Raw genomic sequence first — 26,048 nt, 5'->3', positions numbered from 1 at the left:
TCAAGGTTTTTCTGAACTAAATTTTTTCTAAACTTAAATTTTAAAATACCAATGAAGGCGAAACAAAATTTGCCATGGAAAGAGTCTCCTGCAGTATATCGTCCTCTTCTTAAGTTAAGATTTCTGTTCATTTCAGTTATGATTCTGACAATAGCAATTTTAAACAATGAAACTGTGTTTTAACATTGAAAGTATTTATTTTTGTCTTCGATTTTCCATTAATTTACTTTCTTCGATAGGCACATTTTCTTGTCACACATTGCTTTCATGAAATTTAGAATGTTAGATAGGAAAAATTTGTACTCAATTTTACCCGGGGGCTATAACAGTCACAAATTTAAGAAACCTTTGTTTTCAGCTTCAATATCAAAGAAGATTATTTGATAGATACAAATAATGTGAAAGAGTTTTAATATTAATTATTACAAAACAATGTTTTAATAGTTTTAAAATTATGTAAAATAATTAGTTACATTAGAAGTAACAGAAATTATAATAAAACGCTAGAATTTTCCGTTTCAACCTAGTCATTAATTAGAATTTAATTCTAGTGGATGCTTAATGAAAGGTCAGTAACTTTTAATTTTGTATCAAATGGTGAAAGAAAAATCTATGTTCAAATGATTCAAATGCGCTCGGCGAGAAAGTAAAATCAGAATTTATGTCGTAATTTAGTTTCTTTCCTTAGAAAAATCACTGAACTCACTACAAGAAAATAAACTAATTAATAAAAATAAATGAATTAATAAATTTGCCATCCCATGTAGAGAAACTTTCATCTTATATTTCATCAAATTAATAAAGTACTTTAAGTTACAAAAAAAAATAATAAAATGAAAAAACAGTTATGTTTGAAAAAAATGGTTTTACATAACGAGAAGTTTAAGGTCAGTTTTCAGTTCAATAGACCACCTGTTAAGTTTTAAGGTCATCACTTTAATTCTTCTTTTAAATTACATACTTTTTTTCTCTTACTTTTAGGTCAACAAAAGACGAACTTTAAAAAGTACAATCCTTCCTACTTTTGTAGCAAAATACACCAACTTAACTGGTTACAAAATACAAATTAGTGCGCCAAATAACTTTGAGTGGCGCATTTAGAACTTCTGACCGTTTGAAATGTAGCAACCCTGCACCTGGGCAAAAACTTAGGATAAACATCCACCTCAAATACCTGTTGGATCTCCGATACGGTCCGTGCCCGTAGGACCGCTCCGACAAATGATGCCCGCACAAACTGCCAGATCATTAACTTTCTATGAACGCTAGAACACCAGTCAACATGACCTGAACAATAATTCGATGTTCTTGTTTAAATATCATCGGGAATAATATGTGATATGTGCTTTTAATCTCATCGGGGGTCTTATTGACCTGAAATTGATACGTATTATCATAAGTGTGGAATTATGAGCTCAAAAATATGCAGACATCTTCATCTACTCATCTTTGTTTACCATTGCATCTTGCATGGTAGGTTTTTCTTTCTTTTCTTTTTTTTAATCATTTTGAATCCCTTCTCGAAGAATTTCCCATTTGTTTATCTCATGTGCAATTGATTTTAAAAGATATTTCTAGTTGTGGAATTTACATCTTGCCAAAATATGTAAGCTTAGGCTTTGGAGAAAATAACATTGCTTATGTTTTATTTATTTTTTAATTAGATTGTCATTAGAAACCATTACAATGTCTTTTTTTTAATCATTCTGATTCCCTTCCCTTGAAGAATTTCCCATTTGTTTTTTTTTCTTCATATGTAATTGATTTTAAAATATATTTCTAGTTGTGGAATTTACATCATGCCAAAATATGTAAACTTATGCTTTGGTGAAAATAACATTGCCACATTGCCTATATTTTTTTTTTTTTTTTTCTATTTAGATTGTCATTAAAAACCGTTGATATTTCGGTAGTGCTTGAGCGATGAAATATTTTGATGAATAATCAGTATAATTTTCATATGAGGTTAAAAATAAAGTTTGTTTTTTAAATTTGAATTTAATTATTGCTGAGAATGATTTTTTTTATTTAATTAATCTTCTCATTTGGAAGGTATTGGAAACTATAACAACAAATTCTATAAAGTTTTGATAAATATTCAACGTAATTTTCGCATGAGGTTAAAAAGAAAAAAAAATCTTTTTAAATCTATATGTTGGTGAGATTGACGAATGTTTTATGTATATTTGAACTCAAACGACATGTTTTAAAGAAAAATATACATAAATATACGAAATTAAAGAGAAAAAATTAAAAGTAATGCATTCGAGTTAGTAGAATATATATGACGAACAACCATTATATTCATATGAGATTAAAAAGGAAAAGATGTATATATATTTTTTTTAAATTTAATGTTCGAGGGAAATTACATTTAAGTAACGTTACAGATTTGCTTGATTTCTAAAAACAAAATAATTTTAAGTACGATGAATTTTAATATGAGATAAAAGAAATTGTTGACGGAGAATGACAATTTAGAAACGTTACGTATTTGATATCTAAAGACAAAATGTGGAGAATAATAATATTAAAATGAATTCTTGTATGAAATTAAGAAAGAATCGAAGTTAATATTAATGGCATGAAATTAAAAGAAATATGCAGTTCTTATTCTAAAAAATAAAAAAAAGGAGTTTGCAAATAAAATTCCAAATATTTATCCTTTTTACTGACATTTGGAGAGGATATTTTTTATTACTGAACATAGAAGGCATTATTAGACGAAATTCGGAGAAATAGTTACAAAAACGCGGATGGGAAATTTTTTATACGTATGATCAGATTTCGAAATTAGTCATGCTATACTTAATAAATAAACAACTAAATTTTTTTTTTAAAGCATTGCTGTAATTTATATGCCCAAACTAAACATTTAATGTTATAGGAAATTCATGATCTAATTCGATTGCTTGAGCTTTTAACCTAAATAGGTTAGCTTCTTGTTTTGTTTTTATTCTCTCTTCTTTTTTTCACAAATTTCATACAATCACGCGAGGGAATTTTTTTTTCTTTTATGAATGATTTTCGTCTGAAAAGGTAGAAAATCTTTCCGGTAAGTTGAATTTTTACCGTTATGAAATAATTTGCTTAGAATATTCAGAATATTCGTAATTTTTATTCAGAATTTAGAATATTATTAGAAATCAGAATAGTACTTGCATATTGCATACACATACTTTTTTATTCTTTTTACATTCTTCGTAATTTTGCTTTTAAAAAGATCCACATTTTTCTCATAAAATTGAAATAGAGTTAGAATTTTTTTTATAAACTAGAATACTTCGCCCCTACTCGCCAACCCCCGTTGCTTCTCATTCATCTTTGTTTATTTTTTCTTAAACGTAAATATTTCCCGTAAAAACACTGAACATTTTGTTGTTAACAATTCAGACGATAACCGAGTTTTTAAAAATAATCATTTGCACTTAAGAAAAAAATTAGCCTAAGGAATGCAGGTTATACTACATAAGATGAAATGAGTGCGCAGTAATTTTACCCATTGAAGATACTTAGAATAATTCAAATAAGGAGCGGTTTTTAACTTTTTTCATTCAGTTTTTTTTTTTTAATTATACTATTTTGCTATGAATTTTGAGATTTATATCTTTTCTTTTGTTACTTAAGATTAATGCGAACGGGAGCTTATAAAATAAAGATCTCGCATGGGAAAAATAAATTTTCTACAACAATGGATAAATCGTCAATATTTAAAGTGAAAAAGCTGAAAAGAATTAAAAAAAAGCACTTAAATTTCAAATAACTTTCGAACAAATAGGAATCTCGAAAAGAAAAAAAAACTCTCGTTAGAACTAACTTAGTTTAAATTATCATCTGTGTTAATTTAAATTTAAAAGCTTTTTTCTTAAATCTTTAAAGTAACAACAAAAAACTTAGGAAGCGTTTTGGAACTAGTTTATTTAGAAATAATTTGCATTCTTTGCATAGAAATAGAATCAAAATTCATCTAATAATGTCAGCAATCGACAATTGCGTTTACAAAAATATGTTAAAGATTGCGGGTATATATTTCTATAGGTAGTTTTATGATTTTCTATGGGCTTATAAATCAATAGAATTTTTTTTTTGCAATTTTGTTAAAAAGAAAATTTTCTGAAACACTATTTTAATCCTATTCTATTTTTAACTTATATTCAGGAATTCACTGATTCATAAAGTTTGCCTTAAATACGTTTTTAGAAACTTCGAAAATATGATATCAAAGAAAAAAAGGAAAAATTTAACCTGAAATGCTTGTTAATTCAAGTAGATTATTTACTGTAGAACCCTGATTATCCGAGGAATTAGACAGCAAGAGCACTGCGTAAAATCCTAAAAAATAATAATAATAATAATGAAAAGTAAACAAATAAACGAAAGTAGGGTGAAAATACAGAAAATAATTTAAGAATGTATTCATACATGCATATATACACCGAAGAGCCATTACATTATGACCACCCTGCTAATAACATGTAGGACCACCTTCAGCAGCCCTCAAAACTGCTAGCATCCGCCATGGCATTGATTCCACGAGGTGCTGATAGGTAGTCTGAGGTATCTGGTGCCAAGCGCTCACCAACTGGTCCTGCAATTCCCTCACATTGCGAGGGGGCAGCGTAGCCGCACGTATTTGGTTTTCCAAGTAGGACCATAAATGCTCTATTGATTAACGGCAGGTGAATTTGGGAGCCAAAACATGACTTGAAAGTCACTGGAATGTTCCTCGAACCAATCCATGACATAGTGCATTATTCTGTTGGTAAATACCACCCCCCGCAGAAAAACTGTTGCCATGAATGGATAAACCTGGTCTGCAACTATGTTCAAGTAGCTTACAGACGTCAGGGATTGTTCTATGAGGATTAAGAGTTCTAATGTGCCCCATGAAAACATTGTTCCTGGGCGAGAAACCATGAAAACCTGGGTGAGCCCATTGTAATAGATGAAGGGTGGTCATAATGTAATGACTCTTCGGTGTATTTTAAACGAAATAACATAAATCTTCGTTCTACGTCTAAAATACTGAAACAACAAATGGTGATTATATGTATTTTTGTTATTTTTATTAAAGTGTTCAGTTATACTTTTTAATTTTTAAAAAAATCAATTATCGATCACGGGCTATTTATTTTACAATCTCTTCGAGGAACTTGCGGATAATAGAAACCCAGGAGAATAATTTTTAATTAAATGTAATAAATGAGGCATAAAAGATACCAATTTGTTCACAAATTTTGTTTTATTGTCGATATCAACAACAAAAAAGAAAATATCAGTCGTGAAAAGTATTTTATAAGAACAATTTCATGCTTCGGGAAAGTGGAATAAATCATTCGATTTTCCTGAGGTTGTTATCTTTTAATTTTAAGTATAAGAAAACTTTGTCTTCGTACTTTAAGAAAAAGATACGTTAAAATTAAATTCAAAATTTTAAACAACTTAGAAATTGTTCCAGATCAACAATAAACGGCCTTATTTTTGTTTTATTGTACGCCTAAACTTACTAAAAATATAATATTTTAAAATGAGGAAAAAAGCAAACGATTTTTTAAATGAAATATTTTTAAAACTGTTTTTTTCTTCTTCTTTTTTTTAAATAAGTACAAAAGCATATCTTATATCCTGTTTATAGTTTAATTTAAATAAAATTTATCTACGTGTTTTATGAATTACATTTTATTCCTTAACAATAATTTATAGCACTTTAAAAAAATGAAAAAATTCTTGCAACAGAAAACATAAAGGCTGATTGTGAGAAGCTTTTCTCTACCTTTATTAGATAAAATATCCTTTAAGAACTTTTCAAACACAAAATACACTCTTAAACTGGAAAGAATTGTTTTTAAACAAATCAAAACATGAAACAGATAAATAATTTTTTTTTTCCATGTTACTTGATTCTGATCTGTTTGCTGCGTCAAAAAAAAAATATTAAAAATGCTTAAACAAAATTTCAAATTCAATTTGAAACAGTAAGACATTTAATATATCTCAAATCGCAGTTCCGTTCTAAAAAAAATCATTTTAAAGGATAGACGTGAAAGTTGCATTATTTATCATTCACACTTCTCAAAGCTATTAGTTTAAAAACTCGCCAACAAACAATGAAGGTCACGTGCGTCCCACACAATTACTTCAATCTTTGGCAACTTTTATTATTTAATAGATGCAGATGACTGAATTGAAAAATAGTTTTAAACCTTAGCAGAGTTTTTAACTCTTGGAATATAGAATAAAACATTGTTTCCATTGTTCTATATGCCAGCATGATAAGAATCATCTTTAACTCTACAAGATTTCTTTAAATTTTCCATTAGCTTAGTTCACTATTTTAATATTGTGAACAATAATAATGTTGATATTCATCAACATTATTATTGTTCAAAACTTTTAAAGGGAATTGAAAAATCTTTGTGAATAATTATCCAAAATTAACACCATGCAAAAATAACGCCATGCAAAAAATAACTTTTAGTGTATATTTATTCTTTGTATTATTTTCTTCAATAATAGTTGAAAAATTTTTTGAATTGTAATGGTATACAATTTTTTCACAGTGTTAAAGAATATAATTTTTCATGACAAAATACAAAATTTGAGTANATTCTAACATAGAAGGCGAACATAGAAGGCATTATTAGACGAAATTCGGAGAAATAGTTACAAAAACGCGGATGGGAAATTTTTTATACGTATGATCAGATTTCGAAATTAGTCATGCTATACTTAATAAATAAACAACTAAATTTTTTTTTTAAAGCATTGCTGTAATTTATATGCCCAAACTAAACATTTAATGTTATAGGAAATTCATGATCTAATTCGATTGCTTGAGCTTTTAACCTAAATAGGTTAGCTTCTTGTTTTGTTTTTATTCTCTCTTCTTTTTTTCACAAATTTCATACAATCACGCGAGGGAATTTTTTTTTTTCTTTTATGAATGATTTTCATCTGAAAAGGTAGAAAATTTTTCCGGTAAGTTGAATTTTTACTATTATGAAATAATTTGCTTAGAATATTCAGAATATTCGTAATATTTATTCAGAATTCAGAATAGAAATCAGAATAGTACTTGCATATTGCATACACGTACTTTTCTGTTCTTTTTACATTCTTCGTAATTTTGTTTTTAAAAAGATCCACATTTTTCTCAAAAAATTCGAATGGAGTTCGAACTTCTTTTATAAACTAATATATTTCGCCCCCTACTCTCCAACCCCCGTAATTGCTTCTCAATTATCTTTGTTTATTTTTTCTTAAACGTAAATATTTCTTGTAAAAACACTGAACATTTTGTTAAAGTGTTAATCGTAACAATATAAACGATTACCGAGTTTTGAAAAATAATCATTTGCACTTAAGAAAAAAATTAGCCTAAAGAATGCAGGTTATACTACATAAGATGAAATGAGTGCGTAGTAATTTAACCCATTGAAGAGACTTAGAATAATTCAACTAAGGAGCAATTTTTAGTGCTTTTTATTCAGTTTTTTTTTTAATTTTATTATTTCGCTAAGAACTTTAAGATTTATATCTCGCAACATGTGATCTCTTTTTCTTCTGTTACTTAAGATTAATGCGAACGCGATCTTGTAAAATAAGGATCTCGCATGGGAAAAATAAATTGTCTACAACAATGGATAAATCGTCAACATTTAAAGCAGAAAAGCTGAAAAGAATTAAAAAAAGCACTTAAATTTCCAATAACTTTCGAACAAATGGAATTTCGAAAGAAAAAAAATCTCGCTAGAACTAACTTAGTTTAAATTATCATCTGCGTTAATTTAAATTTAAAAGCTTTATTCTTAAATCTTTAAAGTAACAACAAAAAATTTAAGAAGCGTTTTGGAACTAGTTTATTTAGAAATAATTTGCATTCTTTGCATAGGAATAGAATCAAAATTCAACTAATAATGTCAGCAATCGACAATTGCGTTTACAAAAATATGTTAAAGATGGCGGGTATATATTTCTATAGGTAGTTTTATGATTTTCTATGGGCTTATAAATCAATAGAAATTTTTTTTTGCAATTTTGTTAAAAAGAAAATTTTCTGAAACACTATTTTAATCCTATTCTATTTTTAACTTATATTCAGGAATTCACTGATTCATAAACTTTTACTACAAAATTATACAAAGCCTGAAATACGTTTTTAGAAACTTCGAAAATATGATATCAGAGAAAAAAGGAAAAATTTAACCTGAAATGCTTGTTAATTCAAGTAGATTATTTACTGTAGAACCCTGATTATCCGAGGAGCACTACGTAAGAGCACTACGGATGATCCTAGAAAAAATAAATAAATAAATAAATAAACAAATAAAAAAAAGTAAGGTGAAAATACGGAATATAATTTAAGAATGTATTCATACATCATACATGTATATTTTAAACAAACAACATAAATCTTTGTTCTACGTCTAAAATACTGAAACAACAAATGGTGATTATAAGTATTTTTATTTATTTTATTAAAATGTTCAGTTATACTTCTTAATTTTAAAAAAATCAATGATCGATCATGGGCTATATATTTTACGATCTCTTCGTAGAACTTGCGGATAATAGAAGCCCAGGAGAATAATTTTTAATTAAATTTAATAACTGAGGCATAAAAAATACCAATCTGTTCTCAAATTTTGTTTTATTGTCGATATCAACAAAAAAGAAAATATCAGTTGTGAAAAATATTTTATAAAAACAATTTCATGCTTCGGGAAAGTGGAATAAATCGCTCAATTTTACTGAGGTTGTTATCTTTTAATTTTAAGTGTAAGAAAACTTTGTCTTCGTACTTTAAGAAAAAAATACGTTAAAATTAAATTCAAAATTTTAAACAACTTAGAAATTGTTCGAGATCAACAATAAACAGCATTATTTTTGTTTTATTTTATGCCTGAACTTACTAAAAATATAATATTTTAAAATGAGGAAAAAAGCAAACGATTCCTTAAATGTGGAAAAAAGCAAACGATTCTTTAAATGAAATATTTTTAAAACTGTTTTTTTTTCGAATAAGTACAAAAGCAGATGTGTGCCTGTTTATTGTTTAATTGAAATAAAATTTATCTACGTGTTTTATGAATTACATTTTATTCTTCAAAAATAGTTTATAACACTTTAAAAAAATTAAAAATATCTTGCAACAGAAAACATGAAGGCTGATTGTGAGAGACTTTTCTCTATCTTTGTTAGATAAAATATCCCTTAAAAACTTTTCAAACACAAAATACGCTCTAAAATGGAAAGAATTGTTTTTAAACAAATCAAAACATGAAACAGATAAATAATTTTTTTTCCATATTACTTGATTCTGATCCCTATTCACTTAATGTTTGTTGCGCCAAAAAAAAAAAAATTTTAAAAATGCTTAAACAAAATTTCAAATTCAATTTGAAACAGCAAGACATTTAATGTATCTAAAATCGCAGTTCCGCTCTAAAAGAAAATCATTTCAATCATCAAAATCATTTCAATCAAAAATTCATCAAAATCTTCAAAGGATAGGAGGATAGACGTGAAAATTGCATTATTTATTATTCACACTTCTCAAAGCTATTAGTTTTAAAACTCGCCAACAAACAATGAAGGTCACGTGCGTCCCACACAATTACTTCAATCTTTGGCAACTTTTATTATTTAATAGATGCAGATGACTGAATTGAAAAATAGTTTTAAACCTTAGCAGAGTTTTTAACTCTTGGAATATAGAATAAACCATTGTTTCCATTGTTCTATATGCCAGCATGATAAGAATCATCTTTTACTCTACAAGATTTCTTTAAATTTTCCATTAGCTTAGTTCACTATTTTAATATCGTGAACAATATAATGTTGATATTCATCAACATTATTATTGTTCAAAACTTTTAAAGTGAATTGAAAAATTTCTGTGAATAATTATCCAAAAATAACACCACGCTAAAATAACTCCATGCAAAAAATAACTCTTAGTAAATATTTCAGTAAAATTTTGAATTGTAATGGTATACAATTTTTTCACAGTGTTGAAGAATATAATTTTTCATGGCAGAATGCAAAATTTGAGTGAAATCGGTAAAATAGTTAAAAATAGTTCAAAACTGCGCTTTCAATAATTTATAAAATTACCATGGGATTTAAAACTGTGCTTTTACTACTTTATGAACCTAACCTTATGAGTTTAATCTCCTTTAAAGTACCTCACTTTATGAAATAAAACCGATTTTCTTACTTTATGAACCTCAACCAAAAATTAAAACTTCGTTTTTATTACCTTATGGTAAAAATAGGGTATTATATGCTATTTTCGATTCAGATAATTTCAAAATAACCGAAAGCATTAAATAATATGAATATTTAAAGAAAAAGAAATCTTATTATGCTATGCATAAATAATAAAAAAAGAGATCGCATTATTTTGTAGCTCAAAACATTTAGCTTATAAAGAACTTGGAACTTATTTTGTTGCTTAAATAATAATACTCTTGCTTGAACGGTACCAGAATTAAAACACACGGATATCATAGGTTAAAGGATCTTATTTAAAACATGTTCTATGATTATTTAAAATAAGTAGTTGAAATTTCAATAAAAATGTAATAACTATGATAGTTTTAAAAATATTTATATTAATTAATCATTATAATGTACTCTCATGCGGTGCTATTTTTAATTCGTAACTTAAATTTTATATTAATAAATATGCCTTTCTTTGAGTTTTAGTATAAGACAATTGTATGAGAAAATCTACATTAAAATTTATTAGAACAATAAAATATATTGTAATGATTTAAAACAAAAATTCTTAGTTCAAAAAAATTATATTTTTAACAAACATGTGTGTATGTAATTGTGTTCAATGTAGAAAGAAAAAAAAAATTCCTTTACTTTTTTCTTCTTCAAAAAATCGTACCTAAGTATTAAGAAATATGAGAGATTGAAAGATCAAAACGAAAGACAAATTTGATTAATTAAATTTTCATCGTATTTATAATTCCCTCACGAAAAACTTTTTTTACAGTTTCAAGCTGAAACATAAAGCTTCTGGTTCATTCTTACTATTTTCCTTTTTTTAAACTTAGATACGCTTCAGAAATTGAACTTAATATGATTCTATATCGCATATGATTATATAATATGATTCTATATAATATGACTTTAAAAAAGTGCGGTTGAAATTGTAATTCATCCTTAGCTACAACAGTTAAATTGAAAGGGTTATAATAATTGACTTGGAATTATTATAGAAAACTAATGACTGAAATTTGCCTTGTAATGGAGTATGGAACGTCTATAGAGGTGTGAATGCTCCATCTAGTCGGAAAGTGATTAAGATTTTGTTTGCAAGATTCTAGCCTCACTTACAAGAAAGCAAGTTAATGAAAATGTAAATAATATGATTCTATATTGCATTAAATTTAAAAAAGTGTGGTTGAAATTGTAATTCATCCTTAACTACAACAGTTAAGTTGAAAGGGTTATAATAATTGACTTGTAATTATGGTAGAAAACTATTGAAATTTGCCTTGTAATGAAGTACGGAGCGTCTATAGAGGTGGGAGTGCTCTATCTAGTCGGAAAGTGATTAAGATTTTGATTGCAAGATTTCAGCCTCACATACAAGAAAGCAAGTTAATGAAAATGTAAATAATATGATTCTATATCGCATTAAATTTAAAAAAGTGCGGTTGAAATTGTAATTCATCCTTAACTACAACAGTTAAGTAGTAAAGGTTATAATAATTAACTTGTAATTATTGTAGAAAACTATTGAAATTTGCCTTGTAATGAAGTATGGAGCGTCTGTGGAGGTGTGAGTGCTCTATCTAATCGGAAAGTGATTAGGATTTTGATTGCAAGATTCTAGCCTCACATACAAGAAAGCAAGTTAATGAAAATGTAAATAATATAATTCTATATCGCATTAAATTTTTAAAAAAGTGTGGTTGCAATGATAATTCATTATTAACTACAACAATTAATTTGAAAAGGATACAATAATTGACTTCCAGTCATTTAGTAAGAAGGAGTTATTTTTATAACACCTTTTAGACTTCGTTGCCATCGACGTCCAATTATTTCAGATTTAACCGATACAAAGTTATGGCCAATTAAGTATCTTATAGAATGTTATTGAATTCCAAATTACTTTAATAAATACTTATGCGATATAAACTAGGTCTGGTTTGATTGATTGATGCTTATGTATAAAAATTATTATTCTAATAGAAAAATAATCTGGGAAATTGTTATCGCTGCTTTTGCCAATCGCTGTTGTAATGCGGGCAGATCGCGGAATAAAAGGAACAGATCTACGACCGCAAGAAAATTCTTAAAACCTGTATGTGACGTCACATTCATGTGCTGAAATTAAAACAAAGTTGAGAAATATCGCTCGGTAGGAATGATAGGAAATGAACTTGTTCTTCACATGAAGCGCCAAGAATAAATGCCAATTATTACAGCTGTTTACAAAAAAGACTGCAATATTAAACGACCCCCCTCCATACAAACACTGTATAAATTATGACCAAGCTGCATAACTCGCTAAAATTAGAAGAAAAGGAATTTTCACTTGCTGCTTACGATATTGTGTGATGTATCAGCATACATTTATTTGGTAAATTATATTTTAAACAGAGTTCATTTCATTTTGCGTATTTTTTTTTATTTTTTATTTTATGACCGCCGTTGAACAGTCGACCCAATTTTTGGGTTTACGACTACAAATGTTCAACGCCGTAGCCTTGTAATTTTGAACCAATCCAGATGACAAGGAAACTCCTGGATCGGTACCCCCAGAGGTATTGATTTGTTATGGGAACATGGAGGACTTTGAGACTCGACAGATTTAACGTGCATCAGTCACCACCTACACGGGGAGTCTTCGACCGGCGGGGACCGAACCCACGAACTCTTGGACATGGGCCCGGCACCCCACTGACCAGGTTATCCCGGCCTAATAGCGACAATTTAATTTTACATAGATTAACTAGCAGCGTTACATTACAGCCACAATGGACATCGACAATAACAGTACAATATAAAATAGCTAGCCACGTCACAGGCTTTTTTTTTTTTTTTTTTTTTTTTTTTTTTTTTTTTTTTTTTTTTTNTTTTTTTTTTTTTTTTTTTTTTTTTTTTAATTTATTTATTATTATTTTGCGTATTATGTTTCGCCACGATACATTATATATTTTTGCATTAAAATTATANCTAACCCATGATCCGTCTACCATTGAGAATATTTCATGTCAGCACTGTGGTCGGTGCAAACCAGATGCGGAATTCGTATCGACTGGGATTCGAACCCGGTTCGTCTCATTGGAAGGTGAACGCTCTGTCCCCTGAGCCATCGCGGAGTCGGATCTGAGGCAGGGTCTATATAGGCAAAATATCACTATATTACTTAACAACTTTGAACGCTTTTCATGATTTCACACGCTCCAAAATTTCCATCTGAATATAGGCTAGTTAGAGGAGGATCTAGGCATTGCATTTTTAGGGCGCGACTCTCACTACGCATCACCACTGAAAAGTTCAAAAATGCAATTTTTTAAAAAAATATTAGTCAAAAGTTCAAAGCTTTAAAACTGATTCTAACATGTTAAACTAATAATTGAAAAAAATAATGATTTCAAATTATAGCATATTTAAAAGAACAAGGGCAGAATACAGAAGATACGTAATATTGTCCAAAAATATGAACTGTTATTTTAATGAGAGTAATTATTAATAAATCTTTTAACATATATTTTAATATGTGAACCTTGAAACGATTTTTACGATTGATCAGCAAACCGTTTCAAAGATTTAAACTTTTATTATAACAATTTCAGGAAATAAATAGCTGCAAGACTACAATTAGACATGACAAATTAGTTTCAGTTTTGAATGACACCATGAGAGCAACTTCTTACAATAGATTTCAATCATTAATAATATTTCTCAATGAATATCTTGAAAATATTATGGTTGCCGGTGCCTTAGAAGATCTGATCTTAAAACAAATTTAAAACTCAAGAATGAAAAATAAATTATGGAATTTATCATAAGTCATCCGTCCGAATTTAAAATAGTCGATTTATTGCTTTCTCTCTTGAAAAAATTTAAATAAATTACACTGTAAATAATGACATATTTTCACATAAAATTAGGAGTATATTTTTGAAAAAATTATTTGGACAGTATTTTTTATAATTTATCCGTACTTATTTATGTGATGTAACTTATAATAGAAACATTATTGTGATTATATTTTATTCGTGGAATTCTTTGCCAAATATAATTCATAATATAATAAAAAGCAAATGAAAATGATCTTACTAACTTTTCATACAGAGATTTTAAAAAAATTCTGCAAAGATATTAACTTATGAACAAAATGATAAATAACTTTCCTGATGAAGTTTAATTTTATATGTAGTGACAAGTACAAGTTCAAAAAATATTCTTTTAAAAATATTTGAACAATATTTTTTATAATTTCTCCGTACTTATTTATGTGATGTAACGTAAAATAAAAACATTATTGTGATTACATTTTATTCATGGAATTCTTTTGCCAAATTCCCCTTAAAAAGTAAATGAAAATGATCTTACTAACTTTTCATATAGAGATTTTAAAAAACAAATTCTGCAAAGATATTAACTTTTGAACAAAATGATAAATAACTTTCCTAATGAAGTTCAATTTTATAAGTCGTGACAAATAAAAGTTCAAATAATATATTTTTTTAAGTTATTTGAACAGTATTTTTTTATAATTTATCCGCTTTTATTTATGTGATGTAACATGAAATAAAAACATTATTGTGATTATTTTTTATTTATGAAATTCTTTGCCAAATGTAATTCCCCTTAAAAAGTAAATAAAAATGATCTTACTAACTTTTCATCCAGAGATTTTTAAAAAAAATTCTCCAAAGATATTAAATTTTGAGCAAAATAGTAAATAACTTTTCTATTGAAGTTCAATTTTATAAGTAGTGACAAATAAAAGAACTTCTAAAAGACCACTTGAAACTTCTATCAATTTGAAACAGAGCATAAAAATCGAATTAAAATTAATAAACATTCTGTAATTAGTTTTGTCCTTCCCTATTATTGCCTTCAAAATATTATTCTTTTAAAACTCTTCGCTTAGTTTTAATTATTTCCAGTCAATTAACTATTATTTGTTTGACAATTTATATTATCAAGCAATTTGCATTATTTTGAGTATCACACATATTAATTTAAAAGCTATTTGATATTTTGCAGTAACTCAACCATAGAATGACAAATCTCTATTGAATATTTCTATTTTAAACAAGTTATTTCTATGATAGCTATTTATATTTTTAAAAAAAAGATATTTGCACTGAATATTTTTGGATCTATGTATCAATAATATCTGTGATAAATGTCTATGCACAGTTTTATTTCAGATAGAAGGTATCTACAATAAATGTTTCTTAATTATTACAAACAGAAAATTATTAAATAGCAGATTTTATAACAATAAATTTGGTTATGTTAATGTTTGTCATTTTTTTTGTCCTATGAGAAAACTTGTATTTTACGTAGAGAAGAACATCATCATAATACTTTCTTTTCGGATATTTCTGAAAACATAACAATTTATAAACTTCTTCCTATTTTCTTTTCATTCAAAATTATAGTATTAAAATAACTAATTTTACGCTTCGTTAAAGCGAAAACTAAACATTATTAACTTAAAATGCAAAAGTAACTTTACGTTTTAAGTAACTTTAATTGTAAGTAAACACATTAGCAATTTTAATTGTAAGTAAACACATTAGTAATTTTTATTGTAAGTAAACAAATCCAGTCATTAGTTTTTTTTTTTTTAAAACTAATATGGAACTTATTTGCAATCATTTCCAGTAACTTCAAAGGTCGTTCACTGCATATGATTAGGAGAACAATTTTTTTTTTTGTCATTTTATATATTCTTTCTTTATTTCAAATTTTGCTTAAATAAAACCTTTTTTTTTTCATTATATATATTCTTTCTTTATTTCAAATTTTGTTAATATAAGACCTTTTTTTTTGTCATGATATATATTCTTCCTTTATTTCAAATTTGGTTGAAATCAAACCTTTTTTTTTTTTTTTGTCATTATAGACATTCTTTATTTCAAATTTTGTTGATATAAAACCTTCTTTTTTGTCATTATATATATTCTTTCTTTATTTCAAATTTTGCTTAAATAAAACCTTTTTTTTGTCATTATATGTATTCTTTCTTTATTTCAAATTTTGTTAATATAAAACCTTTTTTTTTGTCATTATATATATTTTCTTTATTTTCAATTTTGTAGAAATAAAACCTTTTTTTTTTGTCATTATGTATATTCTTTCTTTATTTCAAATTTTGTTTAAATAAAACCTTTTTTTGTCGTTATATTTATTCTTTCTTTATTTCAAATTTTGAAACAAAATCTTTTATTAAAAATAAGTACATGTCCGCATTAGCTAACTTAATTGGTATTTTTTTACCTAACAATGGTTGGTTAGTACAGATTCTTGAGTGTAGAAATAAATAAATATATCATTATGACGTCAGTTATTTTTTTAACAACCTTTTTCTTTTTTTCCGTGCTATCAAAAATATTTCTGAGCAAATATAAATAAGTTCTTCCTCTTTATAATATAATCCATATAATGATTAATATAATATAATCCAAAGAATATATCCATAAAGAAAATATAATCCATACAGTAAAATATAATCCATATAATGATTTATAATTTTCAATCAATAAAAAAATGCATTTCGCACGAATTAACAATATAACTCTAAAGAGAATTTATAAATAATTCCCAAAGATTTTATGTTTTGTCTTGATTCTTATTATCCATTGTTCATTGCTATTAATGTCTACATTTGTTTTACTTCGGTTTCCTCATCATAATTTAATGCATTTTTCGAGAAATTTAATTTAAATGAGTAATATCGTTAATATTATTTTTTTTACTGCTACTGTTTTTTTACTGTCACAATCCGTTTATTATATACGTATTCTTCGAAGAAGAAAAATCAGATTATCCAGGTATTAATTGCAAAAATTTCTCAAAAATATAATATTATTTTATCTTTAGCCCCCATGAGTGTTATTTTATAAAGCATACCAAAAGGCTTAGTTAAGAAAAATATAAAGCATGATTTTTCCCATTTTTATATTTTTATTCTCGTTTATTTTCATTTCAAAAAATACAGTACCATCGAATGCAATGTTGATTTTAATTACATTCTTAATGTATGACATTGAACTTAAACAGTATATTTCAGAAGTTAATAAGCATGACTTAATCTATGAAGTTTTTGATAGGAAAGCATTCCCGCAACAGCCAGTTGTGGGCCAGAGGGTTCCTAGAGGTTAAGATTCTATGATTTTGTGACCAACGGCATGATTATGGCAATGTGGCCAGTATTCCGCACAAACCACCTTTACTTCCCGGACAAGCAGTGAACCCATCGATTTAAAGCTGGGAGGGCTTCAAGTCACCCATGAGAATCGAACTCCAGTCCCTATAAAGTTTTTAAATAAAGAAAGAAAGAAACGTACTAAAAATTTGTTGAAGCGCAAAATAAAATATCAATAGTAAGAACTTAAACAGAAGTTTGCAGGAAATGAATGTTTGGCGTTTTCCATAAACTAAAGGCGTTTTTTTTTTATATAAATACTAATCTCTGTATAATTTAAATAGATTCTCTCGATTTGTCCAGACTGATTCTCTGTATCTCAGGAAATGGAGCGTTCGCCTCCCCATGAGATGGGCCCGGTTCGAATCCCAGTGGTAGCTAGTTGATACGAATTCTGCTCCCGGCTCACACCAACCACAGTGTGGACGTAAAATATCCTCAGGGGTAGACGGATCATGGCTTAGAATTTCCTTCTCGTATTCTAAACCGTTGGAGGTTTTCGTGGTTTTCTTCACTATGTAACGCAAATGTGGGTTAATTCATTGAAAAGTCTACNAAAATATTTCTACTTTTACAATCATCGTGTGCGCATTCTTATTAATATTAAATCATATATTTTTTTTGTAAATAAATAATTTATCAATTTATATTCATTCATAAAATTAATTAATGGAATATATGTAAATAAAAATTAATTTCTGGCAATATTTTAAATTAAATATTATAAATTTAAGAATTGCTTAAGTTTACTTAATGCGTAACACGTTAAAAGTGATACATTACTAAGTTGTGTTATTTAAAATATGTCAATTGAAATTATTGAAAATATGAGTGATTTTGTTTCCATTTTTCCTTCGAAATGAATATTCTGTGTTGAACTGTATAGGCTAGATACCAAATATTTGTATGTTGCATTTCTAATTTAGTAGCAGCAGTTGTTGAGCAGAATCAGGTATCTATTTACCATTTAAAAAGATTTTTAGCAATTTTTGCAATAAAAGGAACCTATTTGCACAAATTCACAAAAGCAGGACCCTGGTTGAAAGAATGTGACTTAACGCTTATTTTATATTCACAGATTATGAATAGTTTTTTCACAGTTTCACAAAAAAAGGACAGTTCACAAAATGTCTGGACAGACCCCTGATTTCAGAAGGTAATAAGCATGACTTAATCTATGAAGTTTTTAATAGGAAAGCATTCCCGCAATAACCAGTTGTGGGCCAGAGGGTTCCTAGAGGTGAAGATTCCATGATTTCGTGACCAAGGGCATGATTGTGGCAATGCGGCCTGTATTCCGCACAAGCCACCTTTACTTCCCGGACAAGCCGTGAACCCATCGATTTAAAGCTGGGAGGGATCCAAGTCACCCCTGAGGATCGAACACCAGTCCATATAAGGTTTTTAAATAAAGAAAGAAAGAAACATACTAAAAATTTGTTGAAACGTTAAAGAAAATATGAATAATAAGAACTTAAACAGGAGTTTGCAGGATATGAATGTTTGGCGTTTTCCAAAAACTAAAGGCATTTTTTTTTATTTATAAATACTAATCTATCTATAATTCAAATAGATTCCCTTGATTTTTTCAGACTGATCATCTGTATCTCAGGGAATACAGCTTTCGCCTCTCCATGAGAAGCCCCAGGTTCGAATCCCACTGGTAGCTAGTTGATACGAATTCTGCTCCCGGCTCACACCAACCACAGTGCTGACGTAAAATATCCTCAGGGGTAGACTGATCATTGGTTAGAATTTCCTTCTCGTATTCTAAACCGTTGGAGGTTTTCGTGGTTTTCTTCACTATGTAACGCAAATGTGGGTTAATTCATTGAAAAGTCTACCCCAATGGCTATTTTGTCTTAACCCTTGATTCCTAGGTTGGATTTAAAAATACGCAGGTTAAAAAATAAAATTTAGAATCTGTCCATCCTATTTGAAAACATGAAAGGAAATAAAATTCAAGAAAAAAATTTTATTTAGAGAAATTTTACAATAGTGGATCAAAAATTTAATCCAATATTCCAATGGTCTTTTAGTTAAGCAAAATAAATAAATAAAATTCAAAATTATATTTTAGCTTATAAATGTTTTATAAAAAAATATAAAAATGCATGAAAGATTCATAAAATACATACATTTGCAAACTATGAGAAGCAACAATGCATTAAATGAGAAGTAAGAATACATAAAATATCATCAGTGATAGACAGATCATGGGTTAGAATTTCCTTGTCGTAAGGTAAACTGTTGGAGATTTTCGTGATTTTCTTCACTATGAAAGGCAAATGTGGGTTAATTCATTAAAAAGTACACCTCAATGACTAGTTTGTCTTAAACCTTGATTCAGGAGTTCCTTGGTCTCCTAGGTTGAATTTAAAAATAAACCGGTTATAAAATTAAATTTCGAATATGTCCAGACTATTGAAAACATATAAGGAAATAAAATCCAAAAAAAAAAAAANAAATTGCATCTCAATGACTAGTTTGTCTTAAACCTTGATTCAGGAGTTCCTTGGTCTCCTAGGTTGAATTTAAAAATAAACCGGTTATAAAATGAAATTTCGAATATGTCCAAACTATTGAAAACATATAAGGAAATAAAATCCAAAAAAAAAAAACAAATTTCTTTTACAACAGTGGATCAAAAATTTAATCCAATATTCCAATGGTCTTTTAGTTAAGCAAAATAAATAAATGCAATTTAAAAATATATCTTAGCTTATAAATTTTATATAAAAAAATTTAAAAATGTATGATATTCATAAAATACATTCATTTGCAAACTATGAGAAGTAACAATACATTAAAAAACAAAATAAATAATAAACATTTTTAGGTTTATCAGCAAATTTGTATAACCAGCCAAAATAAATAAAAGAACTAAATGTTGGAAGAAGATTTAAAAAACATCGCGTAATGTCATTCATTATCAAGTTCAAATAGAGTAGGAAAAAAAAGTTGTTGGAAGAAAAGTCATTAATAAAGTTTCCATTCTGTGTTATGAATATAAAAAATCCTTAGCAAAAAAAGAATTACCAGTCGTAGCTCTTGCCAGACGGAAATTTAAATAAACAGAAAGAAAATTAATACAACGGGTTATGAATTTAGAGCAACTGAATCTTGTCTCGAAGAGTCACCAATAAGGGAATAAGCATATTATTATGCCATCATTACCTTACATACCTCGTGACCAATACTTATTAGTTATCAATTAGATTAGAGTGTTATTGCAAAATAATAATAATAATAATAACTCTATTAATAGATTCAAATTAGGGCAGACTCATGCTAAAAACAACACGGAACAGGATCTTTAACATGATAGTTCATCAAAACACTAACAACTGGATTGAGTTTGAATGAAAAAATCACAAACCTTTTTTTTTTAATTAAGATTTGTTTGATAAAAAAATCCATAAATCCAACTGAAGATTTGTGTGCAATTGACATTGAGAGAGGATTTACTTAAAGAACTTCCATATATTTCAGGATTGAATGTTTAAGAATGAATTAAAGGGATTTATTTGTTTTGTACGAGTGTGTCTCAGATTTGCTGATCTTGACCTTCGATCTTATAAATAATGCAGGTCTAAACTAAGAGCCCGATCATGGCTTAAATCTTAAGGATTACAAATATTAGTAAGTGAATTTAGCTGGTGATTTTTATTTTAATATGTATATATCTTCACTTAAATGTTATATTTTAAAAGATAAAATATTTGAGAGAATTTTCATTAGAAATCACATTTGATCTACCGTTAGACGATCATGATAGACTTTTCGCTGATTAGATCATCATCTTGCAATGCTGGTTTATGTGATTCGACAATTCAAAGAAATTTTTCTATTTCCGTTGTTTTAAATCAGTGCTGGCCAACTTTTGGGGGGAAAAGTACCATTTTAGAAAAAGAATAATTATTCCTGCCACTTCCAATTTTTTGCACATACTAAAAATATTTTTTCTAAGTTGATGATGAGATTTTTACTTACTTTTATATTAGTCTGAGATACTAGATCATCGTCTTAGATAAGCTAGACACTTTTTATATAAGTCTGAGTAGTTGTAATTAGTTTAAGAATGAATGAAGAGATTTATATGTTTTGTATGAGGGTATGTCAGATTTGCTGACCGCGACCTTGGATAATTATCTTAAATCATGAAAGCAACTAGGAACATGGCTTAGATCTTAAGGATTACAACTATAATAATTGGATTTAACTGGTGCCAAAAAATAGACAAATCGCGACGTCTTCATTTTAATATGCATATATCTTCACTTAAAAGTAATACTTCAAAAAATAAAAATTTTTAGAGAATTTTTAATCGAAATTGCAATTGATCTACCGTTAGACGATCATTATATACATTTCGCTGAATAGATTATGATTCGAAATGTAATAAATAAAATAAAAGGTTTTATTTTGGATAAAAATATTAAAAGGTTCAGTCAATTAGGTTTTTCATAAATCAAAAGTAAAAACCTTGGAAAATTTAATTTTTAAGATATAATAATTACACAGGAAGTTTTTAATTAACGTGACTTTTGAATAAAATAATATATATAATTTTTTTTTTTTTAAGTTCGTAACAAAATTAGATGTTTTAGTTGCAGTAAATTTTGCTAGACATTTTTGATTTTATTAAGCTAATGATACACTGTAAAAATCTCCAGATCAAATTAAAGTACAAAACACTGGCATTTTGGGTGCATCATCCATGAAATCCATTCAGTAATATTTAATTAGAGTACGTCAGGGACTTTATGGTAATTATTACTGTAAAAATTACGGTGTATCAGAAATTTTTATTCCGTAACATTTTACAATAAATATGTATTTAGCGGTAAAAAGTACCGACACCCTCTGTAATGGTAAATCTGTTGGTAATGGTAATCTTCGCGGGACGCATCCGGCCCGCGAAGCCTTTTTTTTTTTTGTGGTCAGCGAACTAAAATATATTAGTAGTCATTTTTTGTGGACAATTTTCGTAAAAAATCTATATGGGTTTTAAATACTTTTAAGTTTTATATCCTGACAATTTGATGTGAGTTTCACATTAATTGTTTAATACATAGATGCAGATTAAAGTTATTGTAGCCAGATATTTTTTATATGCGATTAAATATTTTTAAAAATCTACTTATTATTTTAACTAGTTATTCAATACTTTTTTTTGTACAACTTGATAAAAAACTGACAGTAATATTTATTGTTCCTTCAAACGTAAAAGAGTCCTATATAAAATTTTGATAAAGTTGCGGCTCGCCATTTGACTGTTGTTCTTAATTGCGGCTCCCAGCCTCATGTAAGTTGGAAACCACTGTTCTATAAAATATCGATATTGTCGCAGTCATGAAATTCCGATATCACCCAGATATTCTAATTACAAATTATACCATATAGAAATACCAAGGATAATAATATTCGGATTCAGTTTTATGAGACTTAGTTATTCTTCAGCTTCATTGTCAACAAAAGGTATATGTTCTAGTTCGCTCTCCATTATACTGTTATTTCACTTATTTTATATTTTTTAACCATCAAAAAAGAATCCTTTTACGGTTCTACATTTCCAGTTAAATCGTTTCCTGAAGCAAGTCACCTGAGTGTGAAGAAGTAATAAGAGTTTTTGTTTCATTATCTTCATGAGGATTCTGGGAGTAGCAAAGCATAACTCCGTGACAAGACATTCTTTCGTTGCCATTCTACACCCATTAAAAGTTTTTTCTTTCTACGTTTAACATCATTGAAGCGGAACGTGAGTTCAACTTCAAAGCTATTATCACTCTTTTCCGACCTCTTAAGAACATCTGAAATAATTTTGAAATACCACATCTCTCGGACCATTCTACACTATTTAGCGATATTTCTTGCCATAACTCCATCTACCCATTCACAACGACTTTTTTTTTCCTTTCTTAATGTAAAAATTTAAGTATAAATGCTTTTCTCAAATGCAAACTCGGGAGCCGCGATGGCTCAAGGAATAGAGCGTTAGCCTTCCAATGCGGCGAGCCGGGTTCGAATCTCAGTCGATACGAATTCCGCATCCGGCTTGCACCGACCACTGTGCTGACGTGAAATATCCTCAGTGGTAGACGGATCATGGCCGGGTCAGAGTCCCTTTGCCGTCGGGCTAAAAGTGGGGCGTTCTCGCGGTCTTTCTCTCCATGTAACGCAAATGCGGGTTAGCTCCATCGAAAAGTCCTCCACGAAGGTAAATTTCTCCCCATACTCGATCCCGGAATTCCCTTGTCTTTTGGATTAGGCTCAAGATTACAAGGCTACGGAGTTGAACATTAGCAGTCGTAAGCCCATAAAATTGGGTCGGCTGTTCACCGACGGTTATAAAATAAAATAAAATGCTAACTAGGAGAACAAAATTCTGGTAATATTACCGCACTACATAGTACTGACTTTTCTGATTACAAAAAGAAAAAAACCCCATAATTCTGGTAATAAAAACCAAATTATAAGGTATTTAAGCAATTCATTTGGCAATTTTTCTATTCATATGGTAACTGTTCACCGGAAATTCTGATTTTCAAAATTATAGTTCCTATTACCACATATTTAATAAATAAAAAAAATACAAAATTTAACCATATAAATGGTTTTTATGCCATGCTCTAAGTTATAAAAAAATTACTAAATTTCCCTACATTTACCAAATAACTTTTATCACATATTATAAAAACACATTTTATTGTTGATTTTACCAAAATTATTACCAAAGCGCTTAGGCAAAAAATTACATAGCGTTACGGTGCTTTTGGCATTGAGCCATAAATACGGTAAAGTTTACCATATTCTGGTAATTTAGAGCATATTTTTATTCTAAGTGAACTATTTATTAAAAAAAGTCGTTTTATTGCATTAAAAACAATAATATATATCACAATTATTCATTAAAAGAATAAAAAATTTAAAGTAAAACTTTTTACTTTTATTTTATTTTTCTGATATTCCTTTCCATTTTAGTCTTAATTTTATTTTTTATTTTGATTATAATCCCCTATTTGTATGTCTTTTCCCTTGTGTTTTTCTTATGAACCCACATTTCAAAATTAAAATTGAGGATCAATTCGAATTGGTTTTTTAAAATTAAGGGATGAAGCAAATTCATTCAATTATGAAGATTTTTTTCTTTTTGTTCACTAACCTTAGCATGGTTAAAATAGAATAATTTAAGCATGTGGAGATGTTTGTCTTAAACAATTTTTGGAATAAGAATTATATAGAGGGCCAGTTTTATTAATTTAAGAAATAGCAGAGGTTAGCATGATACTCCCCTTCACTTATAGGTCTCTCACATATTCTTCAAATCACCATACATTTCGAAATTAAAATTATTTCCGAAATTAGTAATAATTTGGGTAATGTTAAAAACCTTCACTTACGAAGATTTTTATTTTTTTATTTAGAAAAGTTAAAATAGAATAACTTGTACACGTGGTGGTGTTTGATTCTAAATGATGATTGCTCAACAGTTTTTTGGAAAAAGAATGATGTAGAGTGCCAGTTTTAGTAATTTGAAAGTCACCGAGGTTAACCTCCCTATGTTTTCTTTTAATGACTCCTCATGTTCCACACATTTCGAAATTAAAATAATTTCCGAAGTTAAAGGTTAGGATAATGTGGGCAATATTAGAAACATGTAATAGCAACGATATTCTATCTAGCAACCATATTTACCCAAGCAAACCAAAAATGGAATATTTTCTTCATGTAGCTGTGTTTGACCCTAATTGGCGTGTGTGAATTATGTTTCTCCTAGATGGCGCTCTGCATAGTGCTATATAGGTTAGATCAGATTCGATTCAGCCAATGTAAACATCAGTTTATTGTTATTAAATATATTTAATGTCATAGAGCGTGTTTGTAATATCTTATGCTACTCACTCAGACGAATATTCTCTCATATATATATGGATTTAAGGAATAAGTATTTACGTAAGAAACGAATGACATTATTCTGAGATAATCGTATTTTGCAGCGAGTATACAACGATTTTTTGCAAAAAGAATGATACACAGCGTTAGATTTGATAAATATAAAAGTAACTGAGAAGTAAAAGTAATACAGCAAACAAAGCGTCTAAAAAATATGGATTTTACCTTCATGTATAAAATTAGCTTAAAGCAGAAAAAATGTTAGAGATGGGTACAGATGAGTTTGATTTGGATACAGATGGACTTGATTTGACAATGACTAGTTTAAATAAACTAATGAATTTAATTTAATTGACTAATGGTGCAAATTTTTCCAGCAGCATATATACTTTAGTTTATGTTGTATTACGCTAAAATCTTTGAAATCATCGTGTAAACAATGCGCTAACCTGTTTCATCTCAAAAATAAATAATAAAATATTTTAAAAAAGTATGCGTTGCAACCTAAATAAAAATTTCAAAATTTTTATCAAAACTATGTGGTTATTTATTTAAAGAAATATGTATGCACCGAAGAGCCATTACATTATGACCACCCTGCTAATAACATGTAGGACCACCTTTAGCCCTCAAAACTGCTAGCACCCGCCGTGGCATTGATTCCACAAGGCGCTGATAGGTAGTCTGAGGTATCTGGTACCAAGCGCTCACCAACTGGTCCTGCAATTCCCTC

General features: G+C 28.2%; 1 protein-coding gene across 1 annotated transcript in view; it reads left to right on the top strand.

Moving 5' to 3' along the window:
* Nucleotides 1–1,157: 1,157 nt before the first annotated feature.
* LOC107441235 (tyrosine kinase receptor Cad96Ca) overlaps nt 1,158–26,048 on the top strand; it is a gene marked incomplete in the record, with an annotated part of 80,425 nt that continues 55,534 nt past the window's right edge. Inside the window, 1 exon segment of the mRNA XM_043051615.2 lies at nt 1,158–1,473. Coding sequence (XP_042907549.1) covers nt 1,410–1,473 — 64 coding nt within the window.

This window comes from Parasteatoda tepidariorum, chromosome 4, assembly GCF_043381705.1.
Source record: "Parasteatoda tepidariorum isolate YZ-2023 chromosome 4, CAS_Ptep_4.0, whole genome shotgun sequence".
Taxonomy (NCBI): Eukaryota; Metazoa; Arthropoda; class Arachnida; order Araneae; family Theridiidae; genus Parasteatoda; species Parasteatoda tepidariorum.
The sequence above is the reverse complement of the archived record's forward strand: the minus strand, read 5'-3'. Positions and strand labels throughout refer to the sequence as shown.